The sequence below is a fragment of the Carcharhinus amblyrhynchos genome, chromosome 5 (genome assembly GCF_965287045.1).
Source record: "Carcharhinus amblyrhynchos chromosome 5, sCarAmb.v2.hapA, whole genome shotgun sequence".
Taxonomy (NCBI): domain Eukaryota; kingdom Metazoa; phylum Chordata; class Chondrichthyes; order Carcharhiniformes; family Carcharhinidae; genus Carcharhinus; species Carcharhinus amblyrhynchos.
Genome location: NC_137328.1, coordinates 106,211,482 through 106,230,302, shown reverse-complemented (window position 1 = coordinate 106,230,302; position 18,821 = coordinate 106,211,482). Strand labels below are relative to the sequence as shown.

Here is an 18,821-nt window from a genome sequence, read left to right as displayed (position 1 = left end):
CTAGAGAAATCTGGGGATTCTGCAACAAAGAAGATTCTGAGAAGGACAAGAAAGTCTCCAATATGAACCCAGTTCAGGTTTTTGCATGCTCCATTGACCATTTCCAAAACAGGAAGTATAACATGTTGAGCTGACACTGGTATTTCTGTCTTGCTGGTTGGTGATGGAGGGGGCCAGGGATGTTGGCTGAAAGTTACAATTAGGAGTATGCCCATTAGGCTGCTGCTTGACAAGTCTTTAGGGTAAATCACCTAATTACAGAACAATAATGTTAAGAAGGTGGATTTTGCAAATTTGAATAAACTGGGTGTGCCTTTATTGTCTCTAGTGCCCAATTCGACGGTGAGTCGTGTATCTGGATTTATTCTTATTATAGTTCTCAGCTGTGATTTGACAAAATGGAGTGGCTTACTTAGGGGTAAGTTAAGAGTCAATCACATTTCAGTGGATTTAGAATCACAAAAGAGTCAGAATGGAGAAGAATGCAGTTCATCTTCCCTAAAGTTCATTAGTGACCCAGATGAGTTTTTAATACAAGTTAATTCATGGTTAAGTTACTGATGCTAATTTTTTTTTGTTCCAGAACTATTGCCCCAATGGTGAGATTTGATCTCACGTTTAGGTCATAAGTCTGGAGCTCTAAACCAGTAACATAATCTCAAGACTAGCATTTCCTGATATTTTACAAAGGCTTACATCAAATGCTAAGGTGCAGTTTTGATCACTGAAGAGAGTTTAAAAAAAACTGAAAGAATGACCACCAATTATGAAGTCAACCAAATATAAAATCAGATTAAAGAATCTACATTTCCACAAAGAAGATCTCAATCCTGTTAATAAATGATTAAATGGTAACGACATGTTATTTTAAATTAAGTCTGCTAAGTAGGATTTTACTTTGTGAAAAATAAGTTTTTAAGAGAAGATTTTACTTCTGTTTTCCTTACCGGACACTGATGATCTTTGATGTAATCCCCAACAAATTTAACACTGACTGGACCTCAAAAGATCCAATCCATTCAGTTGATCCAACAATACCGGGGCCTTTATCTCCAGCAGTTACCAACATCTGAAAATGTAAAATGTCAACAGTTTCCTAAGTAGCAAAACTTGAATGAGATATAAACAAAAGGCAGAAAATGCTCAGGCTTGGTAATAGTTTCAGCAAGATTAAGAGAAAGAATCAAATCACGCTTCATAATATTAACAATTGAAATCAAATCATCAATCTGATTTCTTCCATTATCGTGAAAGCTGATTTTGTGTACTAATGCTGTATTTATTTTGGTAATAGGATACAAAACAAGAAGCTTGGTAACTTGGTCTTCATGTCCTCCATGAAAAGCTGCATTTACTTCAATGCAAGTTTGAGCCAGTACAAAGATATGATGACAGATGAATTTGAATATGCCACTTTACAGTAAACAAGAGCAGTTAACTTATTCCGAAAGAGTAATAAATAAATAATTCCAAAAAAAGTTAAGTTCCTGCTACTGCTATTTGAAGATTCTTAAACAGCAAATCAATCCGTTTGACAACTTTCTATACTCAACATTGAATTCAACAACTTTAGACAAATGCTGTCCTCCATTTTGTACTTCACTAATCATGGATCCACATTTCTCACACTCAAACTTAATATATAATCTCATCATGTGACGATCACGCTTGCCGAAAGAGCTGTTACTATGAAATATTTAATTAATCCTGTCTCATTGCACGTGGCCATGTCCAAAACTGCCTAATCCATATTTTTCATTGTATACTATTACATGTGGCATAAAATACATAAAAATCAAATATTGTGGTCACTACCCCCTTAGAGATCGTTAACCACAAGATCCATTATTAATCCTTCTTCATTACACAAAACCAAATCTAAAATAGCCCGTTCCCTGATAGTACATTGTGGAACTTATCATAAAAAGCAATCCCTGATCCATTCCACAAATTCTTCTTCAATGCTATCATAAGAACATAAGAAATAGGAGCAAGAGTAGGCCATTTAGTCCTTCAAGCCTGCCCCGCCATTCAATAAGATCATGGCTGATCTGAAGTGGATCAGTCCCACTTTCCTGCTTTCTCCCCATAACCCTTAATTCCCCTGTCTATCAGGAACCTATCTACCTGTGACTTAAATATATTTAGCGAGGTAGCCTCCACCACTTCAATGGGCAGAGAATTCCAGAGATTCACCACCCTTTGAGTGAAGAAGTTCCTCCTCAACTCCGATCTGAACTGTGCCCCTCCCCCCCCCCCCATCTTGAGGCTGTGTCCTCCAGTCCTGCTATCCTTTCTAAGCAGGAAGAATCTTGCTATCGTTGCTTGGTTTGGTTTGTCCAATCAACATGCAGATTAAAATCTGCCATAATTGTAGTTCCCTTCAAACATGCTCTTGATATTTCCCCATTTATGCTTTGACTTCTTGAGGTCACAATTCAGACTACTCCCACTCTTGTCTTTCTTCCCCTGCTATTCATGATTTCAACCCAAACCGACTCCACATCACTCTCCACTGCTTTTATATCATGACTCAGCACTGCTCTTAAACCTTCCTTGATTAACAACACTATCCTATCTCTTTTCCCTTTTGGCCTATTCTTTTGGAACACTGTATAACCTGGAAGGTTGACCACACAGTTCTGGTCACCCTGCATTCACATTTCTGTGATAGTTAATACATCATACTCATATGTTGCACTTTGTGCTTTCAACTCATCTATCTTGTTACAAATACTTTGTGCATTCAGATAAAGAATACTTAGCTTTGCTGCTTTACAGTTGTTTACAGCTCTGGATTTGCTCAGTGTTGCATATTTTTATTTACGTTTCCTAGTTCACGTAGTGATCCAGAGATTACTACCTTTGTAATTCTGCTTCTTAATTTAGATCCTAGCTGCTCAAACTCCCTCAGCAAAATTTCTTCCTTAGTCCTAAGTTATTGGTATCCACATGAGAGAGACAATGTGGGAACTGGGGATTGGTTACAGCTCAACCAAGTTACAATGACTCTGTTGCTCTTTGTTATGACACCATACACCACCTTTATTTACTAACGCCTCTCGCATCAAATTATATGACACATTTCAGTCAATTTATTTTGTTGATGTCATCTGATGTATTAGGGCTTCAATCATATAGGAACCAAATTCTTCTTTGAAAGCAAATGTATTCATTCGTTGCTTTACATGACTCCTAAACAAACATTTTTTTCAATAAAAATGTGGTTTGAAATAGGATTCCTGCTGAATAAGTCCCAAAAGCATACAGTGAAAATATGCAAACCTGTTGGATCTTCTCATGTGTTGGGATAGGGACATTGATGTATCCCTGACAGTTGAACCAGGATATGATGGTTTGTAAAGAACGGTATGCACATCCCCATCCACTGTCATTTATATCATCCTGCAAGTAGTGATGATAGGTATACGATCCATGCACGACATAAACCTATTCAAAAGTAAATGTAAGATGTATATAAACGCAAATGTTTAAAATAATAATAAAGTTATGATTTGGCACAGTTTTGCATCATAAAATTGCTTCTAACTACAAATGCTGTGGCTTCCCCAAAATAGTATAAAACATTGTAAATTTAGGTATTGTTATGATGCTGCGGCGATACTTCCCTCTGCATGACTTTGGAAACCTTCCCCCTGCCAAAAGGGATATACCTTGTCTCATATTCTTAAATTCTTAAAGAAATTCTTCTTAAAGAGGCAATGCTACATGATTTCTGTTGGTTTTCTTAGCATTTCTTTTCCATACTTACATTTGTCAAATACCACATTTTTAACCTTATATATGCGACTTCATTACAGTATGTACCTGGAATTCTTCAGGGTTGGGAGTTGGAATAAATTTGTGTACGTTTCTCAGATACTTATTTACCAAATCATCATTTGGAAAACTATAAGTCATGGGCCGGCGTAAGAAGGGTTTATTTTCTAGACCAAGTGCATCATGTAATTCCTGTAACATTCAAGAAAAAAAGATGGAACATTTTAATGAGGTCTTCATTAGATCTTTGGGCCATCAGACCTTTAAAGATGATTTTACAAAAAACATGATATTCCCACCACCCATACAGATCTTAGGTACCCCCCGCCCCCACATCGATCTCAGGCAGAATGGCAGGGGACCACCCTTCCCCCCACTGATCTCAGGCAGAGTGGCAGCAGAATCCCCAGAATCCCCTCCCCCACACCCCCCCACCGATCTCAAGCAGAGTGGCAGCAGACCCCCCCTTTCCATCCTATTGATCAGGTAGTGCGTCAGCAGACCCCCTCCCGCCCAATCTCAGGCAGATTGGCAGCGGACCCACCCTCCCCCACTCCACCCAATCTCAAGCAGAGAGCCTTACTAACTGGAGTGCCCAAATCGGACTTTTATGGACCATGTCTGTTTCGCGCCAATTCTGGATGGGCGAGCGCGTGGTTAAAGGAGAAGTGCCAGTAAAGTTGGGCGTGCAGCCCATTAAGTCAATGGGCATGGTCCCAACCATGGCCATTTTTGGGCCTTGACAAAGGGGGAACCAGCACAGAGGTGGGTGCGGATTGCCCGACTTTACCAAGTTTTTGTGCCCAAAGGGCACAATGCAATGGTAAAATTAGGCCCATAGTTTCTCTCTATGTATCCTATCTGTTCCCCTATCTTGTTAACTTCAATCATCCCTCAATGTTCAAAATTCCATTGAATTGCACCTCAATTGTGTAATTTAGGGAGACAGTGGTATAGTGGTAATATCACTGGACAAATAACAGAGGCCTAGGTTAATGCTCTGGGGACACAAATTCAAACCCCACCATGGCAGCTGGTGTAAATTCAATTAAATAAACCTGGAATTAAAAGCTAGTCTACAAAATCATTGCCAATTGTCATAAAAACCCATTTGTTCACAAGTGTCCTTCAGACAAGGAAACCTGCCATCCTTATCTCATCTGGCCCACATATGACTCCAGACCCACAACAGCATGGTTGACCAATGTCCTCTGAAATAGCCTATAAACCACTACAAAGTCTACAAAAAGGAATTAAACTAGATATCAATCTGGCATCAACTTCGTCACTGGAAACAGCAAATCCAGTCCTATCGAACCTGGAGAGTCCTCCTTACTAATATCCAGGGGCTTGCTCCCAAATTGGGAGAGTTGTCTCACAAATTAGTTAAGCATCAGCCTGACGTAATCACACTCAGCAATCATACAGGATAGACAATGTTCCAGACACCACCAACATCATCTAGGGTATGTCCTGTCCCACCAGCAGTACAGTACAACTAACGGATTAGATCTAAACTCTAAAATAAAAGCAAAGTACTGTGGATGCCGGAAATAAAACAGAAAATGCTGGAAAAACTCAGCTGGCCTGGCAGCATTTGTGGAAAAAGCAACAGAGTTAAATTTCTTCAGTCGAATTTGACTTTTATCAAAAAGTTGGCGCACGGTGGTATGCAGATAGAAGGGACTTGCCCGAAGTTCTTATCATTGATTCCAGATCCTATGAACTTTCACAGCATCAGGTGAAATATGGGCATGGACCATACGACATAGGAGCAGAATTAGGCCACTCGGCCCATCAAGTTTGCTCCGCCATTCAATCATGGTTGATATTTTTCTCACCCCCATAACCCCTGACCCCTTTATTAATCAAGAACCTATCTCTGTCCTAAAGATGCTCAATGACCTGGCCTCCACAGCGGCAAAAGGTTCCACAGATTCACCACTCTCTGGCTGAAGAAATTTCTTTTCATCTCTGTTCTAAACGATGGTCCCTTTAGCCTGAGGTTGTGTCCTCTGGTTCTAGTTTTTCCTACTAGTGGAAACATCATCTCCATGACTACGCCATCCTGCAAGTTCCAATAAGATCCCCCCCTCATCCTTCTAAACTCCAACGAGTACAGACCCAGAGTCCTCAACCGTTCCTCATACAACAAGCTTTTCATTCCAGGGATCATTCTTGGTGAACCTCCTCTGGACCCTTTCCAAGGACAGCATATTCTTCCTTAGAAATGGGACCCAAAACTGCTCACAATACTCCAAATTGGGTCTGACCAGGGCCTTATGCAGCCTCAGAAGTACATCCCTACTCTTGTATTCTAGCCCTGTTCATATGAATGCTAACATTTCATTTGCCTTCCTAACTGCTGACTGAACCTGCACGTTAACCTTAAGAGAATCTTGAACAATGATTCCCAAGTCCCTTTGTGTTTCTGGGTTCCTAAGCATTTTCCTATTTAGAAAATAGCCTTCATTCCTTCTTCCAAAGTGCATAAACTCACACTTTTCCACATTGTATTCCATCTGCAACTTCTTTTCTCACTCTCCTAACCTGTCCAAGTCCTTTTGCAGCCCCCTTGCTTCCTCAATAATACCTTTCCCTCTATATATCTTTGTATTATCTGCAAACATAGCAAGAGTGCCTTCAGTTCCTTCCTCCAAATCATTAATGTATGTTGTGAAAAGTTTGTGATCCCAGTACCGACCCTGAGGCACAACATTAATCACTGGCTGCCATCTTGAAAAAGCCCCCTTTATCCCCACTCTTTGCCTTTTACCAGTCAGCCAATCCTCTATCCATACCAGGATCTTACCCTCAACACTATGGGCACTTAACTTATTTAACAGTCTCCTATGTGGCACCTTGTCAAACACTTCCTGATTAGCACGTAGTGCTGCCAGCCTCCCCCATCCAGTTGATGATCAGTACTCCTTCACATTGAACTCAAATTGGGAGAAGCACTGAGGGTGGCAAGAATACTGAATGCACCCTCAGTGAGGAATTTCAACGCCCATCAACAGGAGTAGTTTGATAGCAACGTACTGACCGAGCAAGGGGGTCCTCAGGGACGAAGCTGCTAGTCTGGACCTTTGGCAGATGCTGAGGGAACCAACAAGAGGAAAAAACTACTTGACCTTGCCCTCAGCAATCCATCTGCTGCAGATGCATAGACCATTATAATATTGGCTAAAGTTACCACTGCACTACCTTTGTTGAGACAAAGTCCTGTACTCACATTGAGGATACCCTCCATTCTATTGTCTGGCACTACCACTGTGCTAAATGGGATAGATTTCTAAATTGGAACAGATCTAACAACTCAAAACTGGGCACCCATGAAGTGCTGTGTGCCATCAGCAGCAGCAAAATAGTATTCAGTTGCAAGCTGCAACCTCACAGCCCAGTAAACCCCACTCTACTGTTATCACCAAGCTATGGGTTCAATATAGTCTAGAGTTGGGCATGCCAAGAGCAGTATCAGACATACCTAAAAATGAGGTGTCAACCTGGTGAAGTTACCACAGAGGACTACTTACATGTCAAACAGCAGAAGTAGCAATGTGATAAGACAGAATTAAGAGATCCCACAACTAACGGATTAGATCTAAACTCTAAAATAAAAGCAAAATACTGTGGATGCCGGAAATAAAACAGAAAATGCTGGAAAAACTCAGCTGGCCTGGCAGCATTTGTGGAAAAAGAAACAGAGTTAAATTTCTTCAGTCCAATTTGACTTTTATCAGAAATCTGCAGTTGTGGCACAGCCAGTCCTTAATGTAGTGAACAATTAAGCACCTAATGGAAGGTGAAGGCCCCACAAATATCCCCATCCTCAATGTTATGGCAGCCCAGAACGTAAGTATATAAGAGAAAACTGAAGCATTTGCAAATATCTTCGGCCAGAAGTGTCAAAAGAATAACCCATCTCTGCTTCCTGAAGTGCTTAACATCACAGATGCTCATTTCAGTCAACTTCATTTACTCCCCGTGATGTCAAGAAATGGCTGAAGGCACTGTATACTGCAAAGGCTTTGGGCCCTGTCAACATTCTTAAGAATGTATTTAAGAACTTAAGACTTCTGCTCTAGAAACAGCCATATCTCTAGCCCAGGTATTCCAGTGCAGCAAACACAGACATAAATTGTCCAGGTATATTCCATCCACAGAAAGCACAGCAAATTCAACCCAGCCATTTACTGCCCCATGAGTCTACTGTTGATGATCACAAAATGTTGGAAGGGGTCATTAGTGCTATCAAGTGACACGTGAACAGCTCACCAATGCTCAGTTTATGTTCTGCCAAGCCACTCACTTCCTGACCTCATTACAACCTTGGCCCAAACACAGACAAAAGAGCTGAGCTCCAGATCTGAGGTGAGAGCGATTGCCACAGATATCAAGGTAGCATTTGACCAAGTGTGGCATAAAAGAATCCTAGCAAAACTCGGGTCAATGAGAACTGGGGGAAAAACACTCTACTGGTCAGCGTCATATCTATCACAAAAGAAACCTGGTTGTAGTTGTTGGAGGTCAATCATGTGTGCCATTAAATTGCTCCTTTAAACATTCAGTGGATCATGAACAGACTGCATGAATGGAAAAAGTGATCTGTATTCCAGTCCTACTTTTCGTTGTGGTTCTAAATCTTCTTCTTTGTATCCAGCAGGGTATATTACTGTAGTAAGGGTAGTTGTGTCTGGCAATTCAAAGTGGAATGGTTGTGGTATTGGAACAGACTTTCCTTTTGTATATCTCTGAATGCATTGGTTCATGTCATGTAGCTGTTCAGAAACTGCTTTCACAATCTTATCCTGTAGTCTGTCAAAAAAAAATTATAATAGTAAACACATACTCTAAATTACACACAAAGCAACATTTGACAAAAGTATCTTAAACACAAAATTGTGCACAGCTGTAATTTAACTTTCCTGTTAGCTGCTGCTTTCCCCTTTATTATTGGCTAAAGACTTTAAAAACCCTCACAATCTGTAAACTTGGAAACTCTGGTATGATTCCCTTTATCTTTCCATGAAATGCGTCCTTTCCAAATTTCATAAGTCAGTTCCACAGCTGAATTGATCAGGCAATCCAAATCATGAAATTTGTAGCTTTGCAGAAGCAAATATTCTTTCCAATTAACTCATCAAGGATTTTCCTGTCATGCAAATATAATATGATGGAAACATGTAACATCTGTAATTCAAAGGGGACAGGGTTATATATCATGTTCAAAACCGGCACTGGAATTGAGCTTGGATGATATTTGTCCATTCTCTGATGGATAAACAGTGAGTAGCAATGCTGCCTCACAGTGCCAGGGACCTGGGTTCGATTCTGGCCTTGGGTGACTGTGTGAAGTTTGCACATTCCCCTAGTGTCTGCGTGGATTTTCTCTGGGTGCTCTGGTTTCCTCCCATAGTCCAAAGGTTTGCAGGTTAGGTGGATTAACCATACTAAATTGCCCATTTGTGTCTAAAGATTGCAGACTAGGAGGATTGGCCATGATCGATGCACTGGGTTACAGGAATAGAGCAGAGGAATGGGCTTACATAGAGTGTTCTTTTGGAGGATCAGTGCAGACTCAATGGACCAAATGGCCTCCCTCTGCACTGTAGGGATTCTAAACATCAACATGTCATGAACAAAGAAACATGGAGAAACTTCGTTTGTTCTTACTGGAACGACAGAGGTTGAGGGAAGACCTAATAGAAGTCTACAGGATTATACGGGGCATGGACAGATGGATAGTCAGAAGCTTTCTCCCAGGGTGGAAGAGTCAATCACTGGGGACATAGGTTTAAGATGCTAGGGGCAAGGTTTAAAGGAGATGTACGAGGCATATTTTCTTACACAGAGGATGGTGGGTGCCTGAAATTCACTGCTGGGGGAGATAGTGGAAGCTGAAATGATGGTGATTTTTAACGTGTGTCTTGACAAATATATAGGATGGGAATAGAGAGTATGGTCCCAGGAGGGGTAAGAGGTTTTAGTTCAGTTGGGTAGCATGCACAGTGCAGGCTTGGAGGGCCGAAGGGCCTGTTCCTGTGCTATAATTCTCTTTGTCCTTTGTTGATCTATGTGGGGGGGATCTTGAGCCTGCACTCTCCACCCGCAAGGTCGCTGGCAGGGGCTCAAGATTTGGTAAAAACCAAAAAATGCAAGATTTTGCTGGTGACATAGAGATTTACATTCATTTCAATAAATTTGAAATCTAATTAAAGACTCCCATTGAATCTAATTAAAGACTCCCATTGCCAGATTATTCCCCTTATGAAATTTTCATATCTCACCGATATGACATCATATCAGCAAGGTTTACAACAGGGTTACCCAGACGTGAACCTCCAGAGGTACAAAGGTCACTATAGCCCCAGGGGAGAGGGACATGTTCAGGTAGTGCCCCAGCATTGCCCTATGGCACAGATTGGCACTTAGTGACAACTTGACAGTACCAACCCATGCCAAGGGAAAGTGCCAGGGCCACACCATAGGGGGAGCCTCATGTGTGTGGACTCATCCATTTGTGATGGGGATGGGGGGATGGGGACGGGAAAAGTGACTGAACAGCTGATTTGGTTTTGCAGAGAGCCAGCATGAGAAAAGAGACATGGATAGAACGGATAGTCAGCGTCTTTTTCCCCAGGGTAAAAATGTCAATTACTAGGGGACATGGCTTTCAGGTAAAATGGAAAAGTTTAAAGGAGATGTGAGAGGCAAATTTTTTTTACACAGAGGGTGGAAAGTGCCTGGAATGCAGTGCCAGAGAATATGGTAGAAGCAAATACAATAGCAACATTTAAGAGACATCTTGACAAAAATACATGAATGTGCAGGGAATGGAGGGCACGGACCATAAAGAAGCAAAAGGTCTTTAGAAAGGCACCATGTGTTGGCACAGGTTTGGTGGACCAAAAGTACTGTTCTTTGTTCTTTGAAATGCTCCAGTCCAGGCAACATCATGCTGAAATTCCTCTGCACCCTCTCTAGTGCAATCACATCCTTCTGGTGTGGTGACCAGAGCTGCAGAGTACTCTGTGGCCTAACAAGCATTTTATACTACTCCAGCATAATCTCCCTGTTTATATTCTATGTCTTAGTGGCAAATATTCCATATGACTTCTTAACCACCTTACCTACCTACCCTGAAGCCTTCAGGGATCTTTGAACATATATCCCGAAGTACCTCTGGTCCTCATTAGCATCCAACTATTCCTTGTGTATTCCCTTGCCTTGTTATTCCTCCTAAACTGCATCACCTCATACTTCTCATGGTTAAATAATTATTTTCAAGCAATTCTGCTTTATTAAGAGTTTCAAGAACAAAAAGCATATTTTTAAAATCTCACACATCGTTAAAGTTTATATAGTGTCAGCAGTCAGTGAGCATTGCCAGTATTTTTGATTACAAGGAATATCCATACTATATTAGAATAAAGCATTATTGACTAGGGACTACATTATTGCACTGTTAACATACTAAATTAATTTTTAAATTATGCGGGAGAGGGGGAGGGGAGAGGGAGGGAGTGAGGGGAGAGGGAGGGAGTGGGAGGGGAGAGGGCAGGGAGTGGGAGGGGAGAGGGCAGGGAGTGGGAGGGAGAGAGGGCAGAGAGTGGGAGGGGAGAGGGCAAGGAGTGGGAGGGGAGAGGAGAGGGCAGGGAGAGGGAGGAGAGAGGAGAGGGCAGGGAGAGGGAGGAGAGAGGAGGGCAGGGAGAGGAAGGGAGAGGAGAGGGCAGGGAGAGGGAGGGGAGAGGAGAGGGCAGGGAGAGGAGAGGGCGGGGAGAGGGCAGGGAGGGGATGGGAGAGACGGAGGGAGGGGGACGGGGAGGGAGGGGGGACGGGGGACGGAGGGGGGACGGAGGGAGGGAGGGGGGACGGAGGGAGGGAGGGGACAGAGGGGGATGGAGGGAGGGTGGGTGGGGGACGGAGGGAGGGTGGGTGGGGGAGCGGGGGGGAGGGAGGGAGGGGGGACAGAGGGGGAGGGAGAGAGGGGGAGGGAGGAGGGGGGACAGAGGGGGAGGGAGGGAGGGGGACAGAGGGGGAGGGAGGGAGGGGGGACAGAGGGGGAGGGAGGGAGGGGGGACAGAGGGGGAGGGAGGGAGGGGGGACAGAGGGGGAGGGAGGGAGGGGGGACAGAGGGAGAGGGAGGGAGGGGGGACAGAGGGGGTGGGCGGGCGGGCGGGGGAGCGGGAGAGGGGGTGGGCGGGCGGGCGGGGAGCGGGAGAGGGGGTGGGCGGGCGGGCGGGGGAGCGGGAGAGGGGGTGGGCGGGCGGGCGGGGGAGCGGGAGAGGGGTGGGCGGCGGGCGGGGGAGCGGAGAGGGGGTGGGCGGGCGGGCGGGGGAGCGGGAGAGGGGGTGGGCGGGAGAGGGGGTGGCGGGCGGGCGGGGAGCGGGAGAGGGGGCGGGGAGCGGGAGAGGGGGTGGGCGGGCGGGCGGGGGAGCGGGAGAGGGGGTGGGCGGGCGGGGGAGCGGGAGAGGGGTGGGCGGGCGGGCGGGGGAGCGGGAGAGGGGGTGGGCGGCGGGCGGGGGAGCGGGAGAGGGGTGGGCGGGCGGGGGAGCGGGAGAGGGGGTGGGCGGGCGGGCGGGGGAGCGGGAGAGGGGGTGGGCGGGCGGGCGGGGGAGCGGGAGAGGGGTGGGTGGGCGGGCGGGCGGGGGGAGCGGGAGAGGGGTGGGTGGGCGGGCGGGCGGGGGAGCGGGAGAGGGGTGGGTGGCGGGCGGGCGGGGGATCGGGAGAGGGGGTGGGTGGGTGGGCGGCGGGCGGGGAGCGGGAGAGGGGGTGGGCGGGCGGGCGGGGGAGCGGGAGAGGGGGTGGGCGGGCGGGCGGGGAGCGGGAGAGGGGCGGGCGGGCGCGCGGGCGAGCGGAGAGGGGCGGGCGGGCGAGCGGGAGAGGGGGCGGCGGGCGGGGGAGCGGGAGGGGGGGGGGCGGGCGGGGAGCGGGAGAGGGGGCGGGCGGGGGGGGGAGGGAGGGAGGGCGGGCGGGGGGGGGAGGGAGGGAGGGAGGGCGGGCGGGGGAGAGGGAGGGAGGGAGGGCGGGCGGGGGAGAGGGAGGGAGGGAGGGCGGGCGGGGGAGAGGGAGGGAGGGCGGGCGGGCGGGGGAGCGGGAGAGCGGGGGAGCGGGAGAGCGGGGGAGCGGGGAGCGGGAGAGGGGGTGGGTGGGCGGGCGGGGAGCGGGAGAGGGGGTGGGTGGGTGGGCGGGCGGGGGAGCGGGAGAGGGGGTGGGTGGGTGGGCGGGCGGGGAGCGGGAGAGGGGGTGGGTGGGTGGGCGGGCGGGGGAGCGGGAGAGGGGGTGGGTGGGTGGGCGGGCGGGGGAGCGGGAGAGGGGGTGGGTGGGTGGGCGGGCGGGGGAGCGGGAGAGGGGGTGGGTGGGCGGGCGGGGGAGCGGGAGAGGGGTGGGTGGGTGGGCGGGCGGGGGAGCGGGAGAGGGGGTGGGTGGGTGGGCGGGCGGGGAGCGGGAGAGGGGTGGGTGGGTGGGCGGGCGGGGGAGCGGGAGAGGGGGTGGGTGGGTGGGCGGGCGGGGAGCGGGAGAGGGGGTGGGTGGGTGGGCGGGCGGGGGAGCGGGAGAGGGGGTGGGTGGGTGGGCGGGCGGGGGAGCGGGAGAGGGGGTGGGTGGGTGGGCGGGCGGGGGAGCGGGAGAGGGGGTGGGTGGGTGGGCGGGCGGGGAGCGGGAGAGGGGTGGGTGGGTGGGCGGGCGGGGGAGCGGGAGAGGGGGTGGGTGGGTGGGCGGGCGGGGGAGCGGGAGAGGGGGTGGGTGGGTGGGCGGGCGGGGGAGCGGGAGAGGGGGTGGGTGGGTGGGCGGGCGGGGGAGCGGGAGAGGGGGTGGGTGGGTGGGCGGGCGGGGAGCGGGAGAGGGGGTGGGTGGGTGGGCGGGCGGGGAGCGGGAGAGGGGTGGGTGGGTGGGCGGGCGGGGAGCGGGAGAGGGGGTGGGTGGGTGGGCGGGCGGGGGAGCGGGAGAGGGGGTGGGTGGGTGGGCGGGCGGGGGAGCGGGAGAGGGGGTGGGTGGGTGGGCGGGCGGGGGAGCGGGAGAGGGGGTGGGTGGGTGGGCGGGCGGGGGAGCGGGAGAGGGGGTGGGTGGGTGGGCGGGCGGGGAGCGGGAGAGGGGGTGGGTGGGTGGGCGGGCGGGGGAGCGGGAGAGGGGGTGGGTGGGTGGGCGGGCGGGGGAGCGGGAGAGGGGGTGGGTGGGTGGGCGGGCGGGGGAGCGGGAGAGGGGTGGGTGGGTGGGCGGGCGGGCGGGGGAGCGGGAGAGGGGGTGGGTGGGTGGCGGGCGGGGGAGCGGGAGAGGGGGTGGGTGGGTGGGCGGGCGGGGGAGCGGGAGAGGGGGTGGGTGGGTGGGCGGGCGGGGGAGCGGGAGAGGGGGTGGGTGGGCGGGCGGCGGGGAGCGGGAGGGTGGGCGGGCGGGGGAGCGGGAGAGAGGGTGGGCGGGCGGGGGAGCGGGAGAGGGGGTGGGCGGCGGGGGAGCGGGAGAGGGGGTGGGCGGGCGGGCGGGGGAGCGGGAGAGGGGGTGGGCGGGCGGGCGGGGGAGCGGGAGAGGGGGTGGGCGGGCGGGCGGGGGAGCGGGAGAGGGGTGGGCGGGCGGGCGGGGGAGCGGGAGAGGGGCGGGAGCGGGAGAGGGGTGGGTGGGCGGGGGGGCGGGGGAGCGGGAGAGGGGGTGGGTGGGCGGGGGGCGGGGGAGCGGGAGAGGGGGTGGGTGGGCGGGGGGGCGGGGGAGCGGGAGAGGGGGTGGGTGGGCGGGGGGCGGGGGAGCGGGAGAGGGGGTGGGTGGGCGGGGGGAGCGGGGGAGCGGGAGAGGGGGTGGGCGGGCGGGCGGGGAGCGGGAGAGGGGGTGGGCGGGCGGGGGAGCGGGAGAGGGGTGGGCGGGCGGGCGGGGAGCGGGTGGGCGGGCGGGCGGGGGAGCGGGTGGGCGGGCGGGCGGGGAGCGGGAGAGGGGGTGGGCGGGCGGGCGGGCGGGAGAGGGGGCGAGCGGGAGAGGGGGCGGGCGGGCGGGCGGGGGAGCGGGAGAGGGGGTGGGCGGGCGGGCGGGGGAGCGGGAGGGCGGGCGGGGAGCGGGAGAGGGGGTGGGCGGGCGGGCGGGGGAGCGGGAGAGGGGGTGGGCGGGCGGGCGGGGGAGGGGTGGCGGGTGGGCGGGCGGGCGGGGAGCGGGAGAGGGGGTGGGCGGGCGGGCGGGAGAGGGGGTGGGCGGGCGGGCGGGAGAGGGGGTGGGCGGGCGGGCGGGAGAGGGGGTGGGCGGGCGGGAGAGGGGGTGGCGGGCGGGCGGAGAGGGGTGGCGGGCGGGCGGGGAGCGGGAGAGGGGGTGGGCGGCGGGCGGGGGAGCGGGAGAGGGGGTGGGCGGGCGGGCGGGGGAGCGGGAGAGGGGGTGGGCGGGCGGGCGGGGAGCGGGAGAGGGGGTGGGCGGGCGGGCGGGGGAGCGGGAGAGGGGGTGGGCGGGCGGGGGAGCGGGAGAGGGGGTGGGCGGGCGGGCGGGCGGGAGAGGGGGGGGGTGGGTGGGCGGCGGGCGGGCGGGGAGCGGGAGAGGGGGTGGGTGGGCGGGCGGGCGGGGGAGCGGGAGAGGGGGTGGGCGGGCGGGCGGGGGAGCGGGAGAGGGGGTGGGTGGGCGGGCGGGCGGGCGGGGAGCGGGAGAGGGGGTGGGTGGGTGGGCGGGCGGGGGAGCGGGAGAGGGGTGGGTGGGTGGGCGGGCGGGGAGCGGGAGAGGGGGCGGGCGGGGGAGCGGGAGAGGGGGTGGGCGGGCGGGCGGGGAGCGGGAGAGGGGGTGGGTGGGTGGGCGGGCGGGCGGGGGAGCGGGAGAGGGGGTGGGTGGGTGGGCGGGCGGGCGGGGGAGCGGGAGAGGGGGTGGGTGGTGGGCGGGCGGGCGGGGAGCGGGAGAGGGGGTGGGCGGCGGGCGGGTGGGGGAGCGGGAGAGGGGGTGGGTGGGCGGGCGGGCGGGGGAGCGGGAGAGGGGGTGGGCGGGCGGGCGGGGGAGCGGGAGGGGGTGGGTGGGCGGGCGGGCGGGGGAGCGGGAGAGGGGGTGGGCGGGCGGGGGAGAGGGAGGGAGGGAGGGCGGGCGGGGGAGAAGGAGGGAGGGAGGGCGGGCGGGGGAGAGGGAGGGAGGGAGGGCGGGCGGGGGAGAGGGAGGGAGGGAGGGCGGGCGGGAGGGAGGGAGGGCGGGCGGGGGAGAGGGAGGGAGGGAGGGCGGGCGGGGGAGAGGGAGGGAGGGAGGGCGGGCGGGGAGAGGGAGGGAGAGAGGGCGGGCGGGAGAGAGGGCGGGCGGGGAGAGGGAGGGAGGGAGGGCGGGCGGGGGAGAGGGAGGGAGGGAGGGAGGGAGGGCGGGGAGAGGGAGGGAGGGAGGGCGGGCGGGGGGGAGGGAGGGAGGGCGGGCGGGGGAGAGGGAGGGAGGGAGGGCGGGCGGCGGAGAGGGAGGGCGGGCGGGGAGAGGAGGGAGGGCGGGGCGGGCGGGGAGAGGGAGGGAGGGCGGGCGGGAGAGAGGGCGGGCGGGGGAGAGGGAGGGAGGGAGGGAGGGCGGGCGGGGGAGAGGGAGGGAGGGAGGGGCGGGCGGGGGGAGAGGGAGGGAGGGAGGGCGGGCGGGGGAGAGGGAGGGAGGGAGGGCGGGCGGGGGAGAGGGAGGGAGGGAGGGCGGGCGGGAGAGGGAGGGAGGGAGGGCGGGCGGGGGAGAGGGAGGGAGGGAGGGCGGGCGGGGAGAGGAGAGGGAGGGAGGGAGGGAGGGCGGGCGGGGAGAGGGAGGGAGGGAGGGAGGGAGTGCGGGCGGGGGAGAGGGAGGGAGGGAGGGCGGGCGGGGAGAGGGAGGGAGGGAGGGAGGGCGGGCGGGGGAGAGGGAGGGAGGGAGGGAGGGCGGGGGAGAGGGAGGGAGGAGGGAGGGCGGGCGGGCGGGGAGAGGGAGGGAGGGAGGGCGGGCGGGGGAGAGGGAGGGGGGGAGGGCGGGCGGGGGAGAGGGAGGGAGGGAGGTCGGGCGGGGGAGAGGGAGGGAGGGAGGGCGGGCGGGGGAGAGGGAGGGAGGGCGGGCGGGGAGAGGGAGGGAGGGAGGGCGGGCGGGGAGAGGGAGGGAGGGAGGGCGGGCGGGGAGAGGGAGGGAGGGAGGGCGGGCGGGGAGAGGGAGGGAGGGAGGGCGGGCGGGGGAGAGGGAGGGAGGGAGGGCGGGCGGGGGAGAGGGAGGGAGGGAGGGCGGGCGGGGGAGAGGGAGAGAGGGCGGGCGGGGGAGAGGGAGGGCGGGGGAGAGGGAGAGGGAGGGAGGGCGGGGGAGAGGGAGGGAGGGAGGGAGGGCGGGGGAGAGGGAGGGAGGGAGGGCGGGCGGGGGAGAGGGAGGGAGGGAGGGCGGGCGGGGGAGAGGGAGGGAGGGAGGGAGGGCGGGCGGGGAGAGGGAGGGAGGGAGGGAGGGCGGGCGGGGGAGAGGGAGGGAGGGAGGGCGGGGGAGAGGGAGGGAGGGAGGGCGGGCGGGGGACAGGGAGGGAGGCAGGGCGGGCGGGGCCGAGGGAGGGAGGGAGGGCGGGCGGGGCCGAGGGAGGGAGGGAGGGCGGGAGGGGCCGAGGGAGGGAGGGCGGGCGGGGCCGAGGGAGGGAGGGAGGGCGGGCGGGGCCGAGGGAGGGAGGGAGGGCGGGCGGGGGCCGAGGGAGGGAGGGAGGGCGGGCGGGGCCGAGGGAGGGAGGGAGGGCGGGCGGGGCCGAGGGAGGGAGGGCGGGGCCGAGGGAGGGAGGGAGGGAGGGAGGGCAGGCGGGGCTGAGGGAGGGAGTGAGGGCGGGGCCGAGGGAGGGAGGGAGTGAGGGCGGGCCGAGGGAGGGAGTGAGGGCGGGGCCGAGGGAGGGAGGGCGGGGCCGAGGGAGGGAGGGAGGGAGGGCGGGGCCGAGGGAGGGAGGGAGGGAGGGCGGGGCCGAGGGAGGGAGGAAGGGAGGGCGGGGCCGAGGGGAGGGAGGGAGGGAGGGAGGGCGGGGCCGAGGGAGGGAGGGAGGGGCCGAGGGAGGGAGGGAGGGCGGGCGGGGCCGAGGGAGGGAGGGAGGGCGGGCGTGGCCGAGGGAGGGAGGGCGGGCGAGGCCGAGGGAGGGAGGGAGGGCGGGCGTGGCCGAGGGAGGGAGGGCCGGCGGGGCCAAGGGCGGGCGGGGCCGAGGGAGGGAGGGAGGGCGGGCGGGGCCGTGGGAGGGAGGGAGGGAGGGCGGGGCCGAGGGAGGGCGGGGCCGAGGGAGGGAGGGAGGAGGGAGGGCGGGGCCGAGGGAGGGAGGGAGGGAGGGAGGGAGGGCGGGCCGAGGGAGGGAGGGGGAGGGAGGGCGGGGCCGAGGGAGGGAGGGAGGGTGTGCGGGGCCGAGGGAGGGAGGGAGGGTGGGCGGGGCCGAGGGAGGGAGGGCGGGCGGGGCCGAGGGAGGGAGGGCGGGCGGGGCCGAGGGAGGGAGGGAGGGCGGGGCCGAGGGAGGGAGGGAGGGCGGGCCGAGGGAGGGAGGGAGGGCGGGCGGGGCCGAGAGGGAGGGAGGGAGGGCGGGGCTGAGGGAGTGAGGGAGGGCGGGGCCGAGGGAGGGAGGGAGAGAGGGCGGGGCCGAGGGAGGGTGGGAGGGCGGGCGGGGCCGAGGGAGGGAGGGAGGGCGGGCGGGCCGGAGGGAGGGAGGGAGGGAGGGCGGGCGGGGCCGAGGGAGGGAGAGAGGGCGGGCGGGGCCGAGGGAGGGAGGGAGGGCGGGCGGGGCCGAGGGAGGGAGGGAGGGCGGGCGGGGCCGAGGGAGGGAGGGAGGGCGGGCGGGGCCGAGGGAGGGAGGGAGGGCGGGCGGGGCCGAGGGAGGGAGGGAGGGCGGGCGGGGCCGAGGGAGGGAGGGAGGGCGGGCGGGGCCGAGGGAGGGAGGGAGGGCGGGCGGGGCCGAGGGAAGGAGGGCAGGCGGGGCCGAGGGAGGGAGGAGGGAGGGCGGGCGGGGCCGAGGGAGGGAGGGAGGGCGGGCGGGGCCGAGGGAGGGAGGGAGGGCGGGCGGGGCCGAGGGAGGGAGGGAGGGCGGGCGGGGCCGAGGGAGGGAGGGAGGGCGGGCGGGGCCGAGGGAGGGAGGCGGGCGGGCGGGGCCGAGGGAGGGAGGGCGGGCGGGGCCGAGG

At 57.9% G+C, this 18,821-nt stretch overlaps 1 protein-coding gene across 1 annotated transcript in view; it reads right to left on the bottom strand.

Moving 5' to 3' along the window:
- LOC145343270 (ufm1-specific protease 2-like) overlaps positions 1–18,821 on the bottom strand; it is a 76,937-nt gene that overhangs the window by 11,934 nt on the left and 46,182 nt on the right. Inside the window, exons 6-9 of the mRNA XM_080189396.1 lie at positions 8,406–8,598; positions 3,829–3,972; positions 3,286–3,450; positions 948–1,069 (exon numbers count right to left, since the gene is read on the bottom strand). Of these exons, the coding sequence (XP_080045522.1) occupies positions 948–1,069; positions 3,286–3,450; positions 3,829–3,972; positions 8,406–8,598 (624 nt within the window). The remainder of the gene's footprint in view (positions 1–947; positions 1,070–3,285; positions 3,451–3,828; positions 3,973–8,405; positions 8,599–18,821) is intronic.